At 41.0% G+C, this 14,297-nt stretch overlaps 1 protein-coding gene across 1 annotated transcript; it reads left to right on the top strand.

The window, feature by feature from the left end:
- Nucleotides 1-7,541: 7,541 nt before the first annotated feature.
- LOC122621526 lies at nucleotides 7,542-8,455 on the top strand. The gene is made up of 3 exons (XM_043799423.1): nucleotides 7,542-7,921; nucleotides 7,981-8,103; nucleotides 8,163-8,455. The coding sequence occupies exons 1-3, from the start codon at nucleotides 7,614-7,616 to the stop codon at nucleotides 8,305-8,307; spliced, it is 576 nt and encodes a 191-aa protein (XP_043655358.1). The 5' UTR covers nucleotides 7,542-7,613; the 3' UTR covers nucleotides 8,308-8,455.
- The last annotated feature ends 5,842 nt before the right edge of the window (nucleotides 8,456-14,297 follow it).

Here is a 14,297-nt window from a genome sequence, read left to right as displayed (position 1 = left end):
ATGTTTAGTTTTTATCATTCGCGCATTTGTTCGCGGACTCGTGCTTACCGGTGACCCATTCTCTCAGTCCAAACTTTCAGGTTGGTAATCTGTTGGATTGTCCTTCGTAAGCTCCCTGTTTTTTTGGGCCACAGTCTATGGGTTTCCCTCTCTGGACCCCGGAATTTTAGGTTTTAAGTGTAAGCGGATACCGAGCAACTGACACGTGGAATGTAAGCGTTAAAAGCATTTAATCAACTCATAAACCATATTTTCCTAACTACAAATTCCTCCTGACTTCAATTAAGTTCACTCTTGCTTAGAGCTAATTTGCGCTTTCACTTGAAAGTCGGGCTTAATAGAAGTAAGTGTAGAGGAAAATTAAATGCCCAAAATAAGATTTATTCATTCATTTCGAAACTATTTTTTACGCATTTTTTTTACTCATTCGGCAGTTTCATCATCCTTCAAAAGAAAAACATATCCAGACTTGGTGTTTGGTAAATATAAAGTTCTAATTTTCTTGAAAACAAGAGCCTTAAATGCACAAAGGAGATGTTAAAGACAACATTTAGTCAGAGGCTTTGTAAATAAATGTTTTTCACTGCAGTCGCATTGAGTAGTGTAGACATCGCACCCAGTCGAGTCTAGATGGGTAAATGCGCCGAACTAATGACCGCATTAAGTAATTTCCCTCGTCCTTCCCCCCAAATGACCCAGTCTATTGGGGGTATCTGGGTCTGGATTCCCTGTAGTCTCGCAGTCTCATTGGGGAGCTGTTGCTGGCCCTCTGCATTTGAATTGCTTACTCAATGGCGCTTTCGTGGTAATTGGCGTTTGGCTTTGGCATGTCCGAATGCCAAACTGGCTAAACTAAATGCATAACTAGTTTCGGCTTCTTGTTTCGAGTGGATTCTGATGCTTAGACGGTTGTTGCTGAAATTTGGAATTTAGGTGTACTTTTCAGGAAGGAAAAACACAGAGAACAGAAAAACGAAATTAGTTGAGCTCAGCCCGCGGTAAAATGACTGCAAAAACATGCAGATCGTTAGGCGGTATTCTTGGGTCCTATTGTTTAGAGAGCCAAAATCAAATGTGAAATGCCTTGTTCGAGTTTTTACGACTTTGGCGCAAACAAATCCCGAGGCGTTGTTAAGGGTTTTATTATTTAATTTATTTCGGTGCCAGTTTAAAAGCTATTTATTCATGTGTCAAGTGCCTGCAATTGATTCTGCCCGGGCGCCTAATGGATTATAGATAATGCCAATGTACGTGCCACATAGATAGACATGTTTAGTCCAATTTGCTGGCCAACATTGTGCGTTGAGTACTACCCACCGACGCACAAGAAGCGGAAATAAAATTAGCATTTTTTGTGGATTCGATTTGCCGGTTATTTTTGTGGGCTAGGGTTTTTGCTTTTCCCCTGGGCAAGGCTGTTTTCCCTGTTTTTTTGGTGGAAAGCTATTTCAGTTATTCTCTTTGGCGAAACGCAACGTATTTCTTGTTTATCCCGGCTGGTTTGCACCTCAAGCAGCGCTGTTTGTCTTTGGCTTCGAGTGTGTGTGCTGCGGATTTCACGCGAATTTCACCGATGGTTGCTCCGGCTAAACCACCCACCCTGACCACCCAAACCACCTGAAAACCCCGCGCCACATCAACAGCGCTTTTGCGAACAATCGCAAGTGAATTTGGCCCCGCAAACGAATTTCAGCGGCTTTGACGGTAGCAATTTGAGAGGTCCGCAAGCCTCCAAATCCTTGTCCTTGTATTCAGTATCCTTGTTTGGCTTCGACAGGCGCTATTTGAGCTCCAGTCGAGCAATAAAGATGATTGGGCACTTGTGATTAGTGGCGGAAATGCGGAAAGGCAATTCCTCCACAACTACCGAAGGTGGCCCAAATAAATCCTCTAAAATTGCCTCTCCGGATTGGAGTTTTCTGTGTTTCGATTTCTTCATAAGACTGGCCATTATTTTATCCAAGTTCCATAGCAAGGCTCATTATGGTTTCATTAACAGGCAGCCCTCCCCGCTCTCAATAAACCAAAAAGTTTACCCGACTCTGGCTAATGGCAAAAACTCGTCACGCACTCACAGCCAAAACTAAAAACTTTATTGTCACTTGTGCGATATACAGGAACACCAGCGGCACACACTCTCGCCTCCAGAAGAAAGAGACCAAAATTGGAATTGACAAGATTTAAGCCGGCACTGACTGAAGTTTTGTGTCGACAGTCTAAGCCACTTTTCCGACTTGCACAGACAACGGCCAAATGCAACCGAAACTTTTCCGGTGCCCCCCAAAAAGATGCAGAGCAATGGGGCATGCACTAGATCGCATTCAATCGACTGCAGGTGGCAACTCGGAGAAAAAGTACGTTCCTTATCGAGCTACTAGCTTCATAATTTCGTGTATAGTGAATTATATTATATTTTTCATAATTATTAAACACTCTATTCAACTCTACAAATTTATAAACGTAAGCTTACTACTATTAAAATATTAATAAACAAAATATTAATTATAAAATATTAATAATTAACGTAAAAAGTGATTTATGTGTAGCTGACATATTTTGAATTCTATTGGGAGATTGGGTTTAATGAAAATAGTTTCGTGTATAGCTCTACAGGCTGTGTATTGATGGGTTAAGATATATAAAAAAAAAAGACCCCTGAATACTCTTAAGCTCAACTTTCTTTTTCCTCCGTGCAGCCATACAAGGCGTCAAAAAGTTGGTTAGCAAAGTCAAGTAAAGTCAAGTCAATGACTGACGGAAATCAAATCTGCTCCGCCCGAACCCAAACCCAGACCCAATCCCGAACCATCACCAGAACTAGAACCCATCGAGGATGGCTGCATTGGCTGGAGAAAAAGCGGGGCTGATGCTCGGAAAATTTCATAAATCAAAGTGCCGTCGGGAGGTGCGTGCTGCAGGACTCGAGTATCTAAAGGAGCGCCAGGATTCAATGCACGGCGCTGTAATTGCTTTATGCTCTGGAGCGTGATGCGGTCAACAACGCAACGTGAGCGAACCATTTCGATATGGTCGTAACTCTCATCTCCCGCGGCCCGCATTCTCAACCAACTAGTGAATTGGAAAAGCTGAAAAGTTTTATGATATTTTTTGGTTAGCTGGCTGCTCGATGCCTTGCCTTGGGTTATGCCGTGCGGGCAGGACAAAATTCCAGCTGAGCTTGAAAGCCGGGCATAACTTGTCTCATTGGGGTCAGCAGACACGATACTTTTATCCGGAAACTTTCAGACAACTATGCATTTGAATACGACATATTCCCAAAATATTGCTGACAAAGTAGCCAAGAGATAAGTGCTTGAAGTTATAAGCTTGGGGGGACTTTAGAATACTTGCTTATAGACAAAAATAGTCTTTTTTCAGATTTTGAAGTTCAGTTATACTAGTCATTTGGTGGAAACTAAAAAAGGTACCGTGATATCTACAATTCCCTAAAATAAACTATTATTTGAATGTATTAAGATCTTTGTGATCTTATGATCTTTTCTGAGATCTGGTCGACCATACGGACATGGTTAAATCTACTCGGCCAGCGATTCTGATCATTTTCCTCTAGGAGTAACGGGTTTAAATATATTGTTTTGAATAACTATTTAAAGTTACTGATTTTAAATTTCATAGAAAAGGTCTTATACCACTAAAAAACAAAATAAATATAAACAACGAGTAACGTTCCTTTTTTTAATGATACAATTTTAATATTCAAGTATAGCAGTTTTCTTCCAGTTGCAAATGCTCACGACATTTTCCACATGATTTTCTGCGACCTGCTATTACAGAATTACCCTAGGCAGAAAACTTTAAAAATGCATGGGAGCGAGTAATAAATTATGCTGTCCCCATCTCACTCTGCGTTATGTTTTATGCGGCCCCTAAAAATGATGTATATGTGGATGATAAAAAGTAGATTGCAAAACATCAAGCGAAACACCTTTCGGCCAGAGTGCATCGCACTCGAATGTCAAAGCTAATAAGCAGCTTCAGTGGAAATATTTTTCCCGGGGGAAAACTCTGTCGCCATCCTTTTCGCCTTTTTGCCGGCTGTTCTATTTCGTGGCAGATTTATGGGCAAATATAAAGCAGAGGAGATGACGTTGAGGCTTGGCAGGTGTGAAAGTTTAGTGTCCACATGTGGGTGTTGCTCCCTATTTTCACCTTTTAGTGTTGCAGGATTATGAAGACAACAAAAAAGCTGCATACTTTGTGAGTGGCTCTAATTAATGAAAGACTTTGCCGTTACCCTTCTGCCACTGTCAATGCATAAAGAAATTTTGCTAATTAAAAATAATCGCAATAGCAGGGCTGCAATGCAACTTTGTCTTTGCCTCGGAAAACCAACCCCTTCTGCTCCTTCTATTCTGCCCAGGGGAAAATTTCCGAACCGGTCGGCCATTTCTTGTGATTATTTTAACAACTTGGCCATGTTGCTGCACTCACTAAGGACACGAAGAGCCATTTGCACCATTGACACTTACAAAAACAGTAGTAAATATTTTATAGTGAGCTAAATGCAGTCTTTTGTACATGTAGATGATACATTTAATATAAGATTAATACAAGTCTTTTAAAGTTTAGCAATGTATATTTTATTGTCACTTAAGCTTGTCTACATACTTTTTATAAATTTATATTGCTGCCATCAACCAAGGCTTTAGCTTGCAATGTTCACTAGTTTTTCAGTTAGAGTTTTTTTTTAATCCCCGAAGGATTACTTCGTATTTCAAATTTAAATAGGCAATCTTTTTTCTCTCTGCAAAAGTCGTAGAAAATGCTCGCGGGCTGCAAGTAATTGTCTCTGGCTCGTTGCTTTGGATTTGGATCCGGATTTGGCGGCTTTGGCTGGCAACATCATTAAATGTGTATATAATGGAATTGCCGTGATTTGTTCCAAGCGGAAGATTTATTATCGCCTTGCCATTTTCCAGGCGAAAAAATCGGCATTATGTTCCGCATGCCTGGTGACAAAGTGCAGCCAGACGACGGCTTTCATTTTGTGTTTCTGCACAGCAATCGGGTCGTTTACATAAACACTTTGGAAATTTATTACTCTTGGTTGGCGTGTGTGTCTGTCAATGGCAAAAGTTTGTGCATTTCATTTGTGCAAAATTTGCTTACAACTCAAAATGAATTAACCTGATGACTCAGTGGAATGTGGGGCGGTGTTCCACCGAATGCTTTCGACCAAATTCCGGCGGATTACTTAGGACTCATTGCGAGGAAGTCTTCGGGTTGTAGGAATCCCCATCCGAAACGCCATAGTTGTCGTGCTAGTTGAGCCATATGCCAACTCATTTGCATTGAAAGTTTTTCCCTTTCACAAGTTTTGCTGTGAACATATGCTCGAAACCCTATTAGGTCTTCATCAAATTAAAATATGTCGGGCTCGACGAGAATAATGCTCGGAGCCATTGCTAAAATTAATTGCCTGCAAAACTATACAGAAGTCATCTGGGACTTCTCCTTCAACTGGAGAAGAAGGTGCGCAATTTCGCAGTCATCAAATAAATTAAAACTTGACCATGGACCAACTAACACTGAAGGAAGCTGCAAAATCTCAAAAGTCTCAGTTGAGTTGCTCAAACATCTGTGCAAATGTGTGTGGGTTTGACAGAGATTATGTCTGGATTTGGATTGCAGGATTCAGGGGACACTGGAGCGAGAGCTTGAAATGAAAATGAATTTGTGTGACAAAATGAAATACTTGCATGAGTGAAATTGTTTCAGTCTGCCAGTGACTAAGTAAAATAATTGCCCAATAAACATGTATATTTAAAAATATTGCCCGAGTGCTCAGCCAACTTATTTCCTTAATGGACTCGGCATCAGGCCCCAAATCAATTTTCAGGACTGGTTCAATGTCATTTCGAAGTGGCGTAAAATTACACTCGTAATCCCCTAGCATATGGCATTAAATCTTGTTGTTTACACACTCGTTGACCATCGACCTCTTTCAATGTTTATTGTTTAAAGCTTCTTATGAATGACGTTTATATGTATATGATAAATAGCGACGAACATATTTTATTAAATAAAACCCGCTACCTATAAATGCAGTTTGCGGGAGTTAGTTGCATATTGTGTTAGTTTTCGATATTCCCCATTGTGCGTCCAGATTTGACCATCCACTCTGTTATTTGGTCATCTTCCCTAAAGCAGATTGAGTTGGCTCTTAATACCTTTTACGTGATCCGTCTGCTAATCAATGCCCCTCGTCGGCCGGTCGGTGTAATAAATTGGATTTGTGTTAACATTTTAGTCACTGTTTTGTCATTACGCGCTGTGGGAACGCTGCTATCAATTTGGTGGCGCCGAAATTTCTGATGGCCAAAAAGCAAAGGGAAAACACCCAGAACTTTGATGAGCACTTTAAAGAGAAGTCGACCTGTCTCGGCTTTAATAATCCCATTGCGTGATCAAACTTCAGCCAGCCAATTGCTGGCTACTTATGCCCATAAATAGTTCATTGCATTTCCATTAGGCACTTTGCGGCCATCCGGACGACTGTTCGTTGACCTAATGTGTGCAATTCATTATCTGCAATTAGAGTTCAATTCACAGGCTCTGCCTGGTCAAAGTTCAAGGATCGGCTAGGCCGGCCTCTTGAGGCCATAACACATCATTAATGGGCTCTGCGGCCGGTTGCCAAAGAAAAGTGTAACAATAATGGGCTCGTTTGTTTTCATTGCACACGTGCCGGAGCCCCGACTTTGGTCAAATGTGCTCTTAATAGACCCAGCGTTTTGGGCCATGTTTTTGCTGGGCAAACATTGGCCAACTCTCCTGTTGGCGGCAGCTCCTATTCCCCCTTCAGTGGGCCACTCTTGTGGTCCGGCTGATGGCTCTGTTCCGTCAGCTTGGGCGGTTCAAAAAATGAAATTAAATGCGCGAATGCATGTTTAATGGCGCGCAAATGTGTGGAATCTTTTTGAGTTTAATTTTCGACCACACCTGAATAATGGGTGCAAATTTGGGTAGCTTAGCAGTCGCACTACTGCTCATAGATTATTTGGAAGGCCACTATAAAGTGTATAAATAAATTAGTGGAAGTTCGAATAAAGCCACTGTTGTTCAGTTTATTGGGTATATCATTTTTCCACAGGTTATCCGATCCCACTGGGAACTTTTGAGTTCGCAACTCTATGTCGCCCTCACTTGCAAATGTTTTTTACAATGGATATCCTTTAGCATAATTGCATGCATATTGTCTGCATTAATTGCATGTGATATTATTACAGAGATTTTTTTGTTTTTATTCCACGCCTCTTTGAACCAGCCTGATTGTTGAATTAAAAAATTAATGAATGATTTTTGAAATGGCAATGTGAATGGCTCTGTAAATAAAATGCAGTAGCCTGACCTCTTTCCAGATATCGTTTGATAAATCCCCATGATATTCTCGCCTGTTTTTATGTGTATTTATCAATACCAGCGGCTTAAAAGAAGAATTCCCGAAGGACTCAAATGTTGTTGGCGGTGACAACTATGCCGCTTATTTATTAAAGCGTTAATTGTCGAATCAAAGTAGACTCCGCATAAATAAGCCATTTAACATATCTCGAATATCTCGAATTTCCCAAGAGCAGTGTCAAATTTTCAACATGTCCATATCGAGCGTTCAGACTATTCAATCGATTACCTCAGCGGCGGATGTCCTGCGAGGTAAAAAAATTCCAGTTCATCGGCTCAGCTCGAAGTATGTGGCCAAGGCACAGGACAAGGCTAAGAAGGTGGAGGAATTCCTGACCAGGGTCAAGTCGACTTCGATGATTTCCTTGTCAGGACTTGCTTCCCGATATAAGTCCAAATGTCTGCAGGAGCTCGACGAGTGGTATGAGCCGAGGATCAAGTTTTACGATGAGGCCGATGCCAGTTTGCATCCCAGCTACGAAATAAAGCACTTTCAATAGTCAGTAAAGAAAGAACTTATTGAGTTACATAGGTTTTCTGATGCGCCCATATTTACAGCGATCTTAATTGCTATGTGCGTTATCTGGACGCGAGGGAGAAATACGACAGGCAGTTCCTTCAGGAAATGGAGCACTTCATTGCCAATCAACGCAATATCTGCGACCAGTTTTTTCTGAAAAAGTAAGCAAAAATTTTGAAATGAAAACATAATTTCACTGGGACCTTTGTGGCTTTTCTAGAATCCTGTGCTATAAAACACGGTGGCCCCCACTGCATACAAAGCGGGAACTAAATAACTTTGTGTCAAAATTCTTTCAAATGACACCCAAGGAAAAGTGTCGCGTGGAGTATCTTCTGAAAACAGATTTAAGTCTGGGTTGCTAAAACTGATTTAATTGGAAAGTAAATGAGCCGTTTTATTCCATTTGGAAACAGATTAAGTAGCACCTTTAATTTTTTTGCAATTATTTCGTGCAAAAATTATGTAATTACCCTATGAAAAATTGTACAGCCAATAAATTAAATTGTGCAATTACAGCGTTTTTTATTGTTGGAATATGAAATTAGTGGGAGTTTCGAAACGTAAGAAAAAATATTTTATGTTTACGAAGTTAATTTTAATGAGATCTCGTTTGCAAAAAGCTTAGTTGCTCGGACAGTAACTAAATAGTTTTGAATAAAATCCGCATTTGTTTTATTTTTCCGCTAAATTACATTTAAACAAACTACCGTTTGTGCATATTAAATATTTGAGCTGCGCTCATAAATAATTTCAAACAATGAATTATTATATTGTTGAACTATGTAACTATGTGAACAATTTCATGTTTTAAAGCGATGCAATTGTTTCCACCTTTTTTACAAGTTACCGATAAGGGGCAAATGTGTGCCTTTTTTGATTGTGTGCGTTGACAGGAAGTGCGTCATTTGTCAAATGCTATTTTATGGCCATTTTTTAGCCGTTGAGTTGAGTTTTGTTTGCGCCGTGTACACACCTGAAAAAGACCAACTTTACAAATGTTTACGCAGTGAACAATGGCCAGAAACGCCATGTGAATTCGCTCTTTAAATCAGTTATGCCCTTGGCTGAATTTCTTCTTTAAAATTAATCAAATAACGTTTCGATTTATTGTTTGGTTTTCGCATAGGCCACAAAAAATAAACAATCCTGAATAATTGGTCAGCCGAAGCTAATTTGCAAAGGTTTCACAGTTTTAAATCGGAGCTGTGAATGCAGCCAGGCCTGTCATTAAATCAAATATTGGTTTTCAATGTGACTTAACCATTTACAGGCATTAGACAGGGATACAGGGATTTAATCATTTTGCAAGCAAACTTGGAATATTTTCCACTCCAGTTCACGCATCAGCCGATATTAAATTAAAAACTGAATAACCTCCTTGCTTCCTTTTCGCCGCCCCAACACTTGAAAACTGCCATCCCATAGACGCTGATTCAAGCTCGAGTGCTCTTTCAACCTCGATGGCCAACTTCAATTAATGCCCAAGTTCCAGCGAGTTTAAAGCCGGTTCCGGGAAGAAAGCCCTCGCAAGAGTAAAAAATCACAGTGAAGCTCTGGCATCCGCAGCTTACAGCTATAAATTATAATTTCCGCATGCTGAGCAGCCCCAGCACCGTTTACGCCGCCTTTCCATAACCCAATGGCCTGACCATCGTCCGGTCAGTGCTGGTTTTATGATGCTTATGGAAAAAATTCCTGCCACTGCATGGCTGCAAGGTGTGCGCCAATTTCCGGCACATGTGAGCGTGTCCGTGTCTGTGCTCCCCCTCTTTTTGATACATATAATTTTAAAAATGTTTGGCCGACACCCGTGTCCGTGCCCATACATACTCGTACATATGTTGCCAGAATAGCCCGAGAAAAAATTATAATTAATAGTGCTCGAAAAGAGTGTCGGAAAAAGACATAAAAAACAAACTTATGCATAACTTAAAGTCGCAGGCTTCGCACGTCGTAGAGCAATGGATTTATGTTACTCATACGCACTGTGTAACCAGTAGCTCAACGGGACTTAGACACCCACCCGATTGAATATAATGCTCACTACTTCGACTAAGCGGTGCGCTCAGCAGACTTTTATTATTATTATCCGACCCTAAATTTATATGTATGATACATTTGCATGTTAATACATATTTGGTATTTTGTCAAATCAATGGAAGTAGTGTATACCCATATTAGTCGAATGGGGTTGTTAAATATTCATTGATTACTGCAAGCGAAATGGTTGTTCTGTAAATCATACCAAATGGATAGCCATTTGTTTTTATTCACTGAGCATGATCAACATTAAACACGCCCAAAGGATAAGCATTAGCATATCTATCACGCATTCGCACTGGGTAACCCCGTCAGAGTAAACATTAGACTTATACAAGGTGTAAATCGCGACTCCATCACCAAACACCAATCCTTTCGAACATCGTATCCCGCGTTTAGCTTTAACCTTTTGGCAATACCCTCTGGTTTTTACGCTGCACAGCCAATTTCCCAGCATTCACGTAGCGATCCTTCGTTTCAGCCCCTCTCTCTCCGCATAAATCCACTTGCCGGGGTAATGAATGTTGTTTGTTTGTGCAACATATTTAACACCAAGTAGCAATGCTGAGCAATCATTGCTTGCCAACTCGTTTGTTTTCTTGACTGGGGTATTTGCCCCGCCTGAAGCAGTTTGCTTTGGGGAAAGTATGATTAAGTCCTGCTGGAGACTTGAGTGTAAGTAATGTACATCTTGAATATTTGGCACGCACTTAAGTGCTTGGGTGGTGTTTTCATACGTTTTCTTTTCTAAAAATAATAATAAAAATCAAGCTCAGGTTCAATCAAACGATTAAGAACTTGTACTACGAGGTCAAACTCTTTAGCTTTTGACTTGCTCAGTGTTAAATAAATGCTTAATAACAATAAATATTTATATATTTGCTTATTTATGTTGCTTCCGCATGATTGCCCTGTTCCACATGAATATTATTTAAAAAATGCAATAGCTGGAGTACGAAATTTCCTGCGATTTTCTTGATTTCGAGGTCCATAACTTTCGACATCAAGATTTCGTGGCGCACACATAAGCACTCACCACCACAGCCACAAACCGCCCGTGTGTCTGTATGTGTGTGTTTGTGTGTGTGTGCGCTTGTGGTCCTAGCTCGCTGGTCGTAACTTCCGCTCAGAACGCACACCACTTGAATTTTGTGTGGCATTGCAAAATGCATTTTATACGCAATAAAAATACACTTACGGGGTTTTTTACAGCTTGCTTGCTTTGAGGCTGTCCGCCGCCACGCCCCCCACGCCCCCACATCCGCCCACTCCACTTTCTCAGGCGATTTCATTTCTTTCGGCGCCGTTTTTCTACTATAATATTTCCTACTTACAAAATAAAAACGAAAAGTCAGTTGGTCTGCCAGTGGCTTGTTTGTGTTGTGTTCGTTGGTTAAGGAAATTTAATGAGCTACTTAATGCTGTCGTGGTGCACTTCCTACTAAAACCCAACCCACCCCTCTCGTTCTACGGTTTTAACAAGTCGGTTGTTAAATAAATTTAAATTATATTGTCGATCCCTTTACAAGTCGTTTCTGCGACTCGGCGGTGGTCATTCCTTTGCTGTACAATCACGTTTTTCCCGCTTGCGCTGGAAAAGTGTGTGCCGCAAGTTTATTAATACTTGCCCTGCCGACGAACACTTAATCATCTCAATGCTTGGAGGGTCTGGGGCTGGGCTCCTGTAAAATATCGACAAAGAAGTGAAAAGAACTCGGGAAAACGTATGCCGAAAATAAACACAAATAAATTGCCTCATCATCGCATTTACCTGGCGGCCATATTTTAGCCCAAATGATTCGAAACTTTTGAGTCGACGAAGACGACCTGTAATGCTTATGAGAAACCGCAAAATGTTGCTCTCGAGAATGAAAATTTAATAAAACATTTTAAGGACGCCGGTGCGGCTTCGACATCGAGAGCCTGAGCCCATAGTTCCGGCATAGAAGGAGTTTTTTAAATCGCCATGTTCAGCAAAATGTTTTTGGAATATTTTCAGGCATTCTGTTTGAGTTGCCTGCAAAACGGCTGAGAATGCTCAAATGCTCAAAGTTCAAATTTTATTTAGCCCAGCTCACAGAGTTGCAAGACAAAAAGGAAACTGAAGCGACAAATTAAATTTTTCCAGATGAAACTAAAAAGTCTGCACAGAAGGGGTCACTTTGTGTCTCAATGAGGGCATTCTAAGCCCTATACCGTTTGATTGGCAGCCTGTTTAAAATGTATACTCTCAAATTGCCAGAAGGGGCGCCCAATTGTAATAGAAAATGGTCAGAGAGCCCTTGGTTATTCTGCAAGCAGATAGTTTGAACTCATTTGATTGCTATTTCGAATTAATTGTGCCATTTATTATTTGGGACCCAATAAGCATAATAGGAGCACAATCAGCAGACGTAAAAATCAACTGTCCTTTGGCATTTCGTGTGTGTTTGCACTGCCAATTGCCAATGCACAGCATGCAAAATTGGAAATGCAAATGCTAAGTAAATAATGTCATTGCAAAAACTGCAAATGCAAACAGCAAACGGCAAATGGCAAATGGCAAACGGCAAATGATGTGGCCGAGCCAGAATCGGCGGTAACAATCAGCGGGGCAGGCGCAAATCGCATTAGTTCGCTCCCGTGGCCTTCGAGTCCATCCACAGCAGTAATCAAATGTGAAGCAGTGGTATCCACTATATATGGACTCGACAAAATGGATTTTCAATACTCGATAGCTGGCTAACACGACCAAATTTACCCGCTCCTTTAATTCTCCTGCTTATGGCGCCGTACAAATATTCCAAAATGCATAGACTTTCGAGCAATTGAAGCCCAATCAAAAGAACGCGAGAGTCCCCCAAATCGACATTGGCATTTGTGACGAGTGCATCCAGGCCAAAGTCATAAATTGCGCTAAAATCGAGAATCGTTCTGGGCGGTTTCGGGCTTTGGTATCGGTTTAATTGGAGGGTTTGGGCTAGGCTTTGCGCTGGGACAGTTTGCCAGTTTGCCTATGCATGTTAAATGAAATTATTGCAACTTTTTGCCCGGGCCACATGGCGAATGCGCAACTCTCGCTCAATTCATCAATCACCGAATCGGTCCCGATGCTCATGCTTTCTGCTCGCTAAAAAATGGTTTAGATTTATGCGACTGTTGCCGCAGTCCAGTTTATTTTTTGCGTGCCAAAACTTTATGTTTGTTTTAAGTTCTTTTCGCTTTCATTGCGCGCAGCACACTACATTTCATTTTGGCCACTTAAGCTTGAATTTGGTTTCAGCACAGCAAGAGGGGCAAGTATTTTTCTTGCAAATCGTCGGCATTTAATCCAATTTGTGTTCTGCCGCTATGGTTTGTGCACTATGGGAAACAGCAGGATGTAAGGGATTCTTTTACCCCATTTATTATAAGGACAAAAATACCTAAATACCTATGCTGTATAGGTATCAACACATATAATAATATACGACTGAAATTTGATGAGCACATTCACTAGTTTAAAAAACCCTAGTTCGTTTTGCATTTAAGTTGGTAATTAAATAAAATTTTTTTGACGCGCTGCTAATCTATGAAAATGTTGTATTTATGCAACTTATTTTCGTGGTTGTTTTGGCCATGGTAAAGCTGGTCGGATCGTTAGCGCTGTTGGCCATTTTAAATGCTGCGAACACAACTCAATTAAGCCTGTTACTGACGAAGGCAGCGCCAGCCTCCCACTTGGCCATTTCCATTCCGGGCCCAGAGTTAGAGGCGATTCCGGACACTCTCCACGCCAATCGACGGCATTCGCACGAAGTGGGCATGGAATTGGAATGGGTGGCCGATGAGTTTGGTCCGGTTGGACTCGGCTGGGTCAGGATGGGCTGGGAATATCTGTCTGGCCGGCTGGCAGGTGTACAAGTCGTTTTGCCACTCCATTGCAGCAGATTCGAACTCCTGTGCGAGTGTCCGTGTGCGTGTTAATTACATTTGGCTTGCATTTGGGCAAAGTTGCCCAAAATTGAATTACAAGTTTTTCGCTCGCCAGCATTTAGCAAAAGCGTTTTTTTCGTTTGCGCAATTTAGCCACACATGGCCAGAGAGCTCCTCTGAATGGGGGAAATTTTCTCTTTATTTCATTTTGGCAAAAGTTGAGCGAAACTTCCGGCTGGAAAATACAACAAAAGAAAAGAATTTTAAGGGTTGTACAAAGAAAAGAAGAGAATATTGATACCTTCTCCTACCTTTTCGGCAGAATCACTTTTTATGAGTAAGTAATAGAGTAAGGTCATAGGCCACGGATTGAAACCTTTATCTGAGCCTGACAACGTACGTTTTATCATACTTAAAC

The sequence above is a fragment of the Drosophila teissieri genome, chromosome 3R (assembly GCF_016746235.2).
Source record: "Drosophila teissieri strain GT53w chromosome 3R, Prin_Dtei_1.1, whole genome shotgun sequence".
NCBI classification, from domain to species: domain Eukaryota; kingdom Metazoa; phylum Arthropoda; class Insecta; order Diptera; family Drosophilidae; genus Drosophila; species Drosophila teissieri.
Note: the sequence above shows the minus strand (reverse complement) of the source record. Positions and strands in the feature narration are given on the sequence as shown.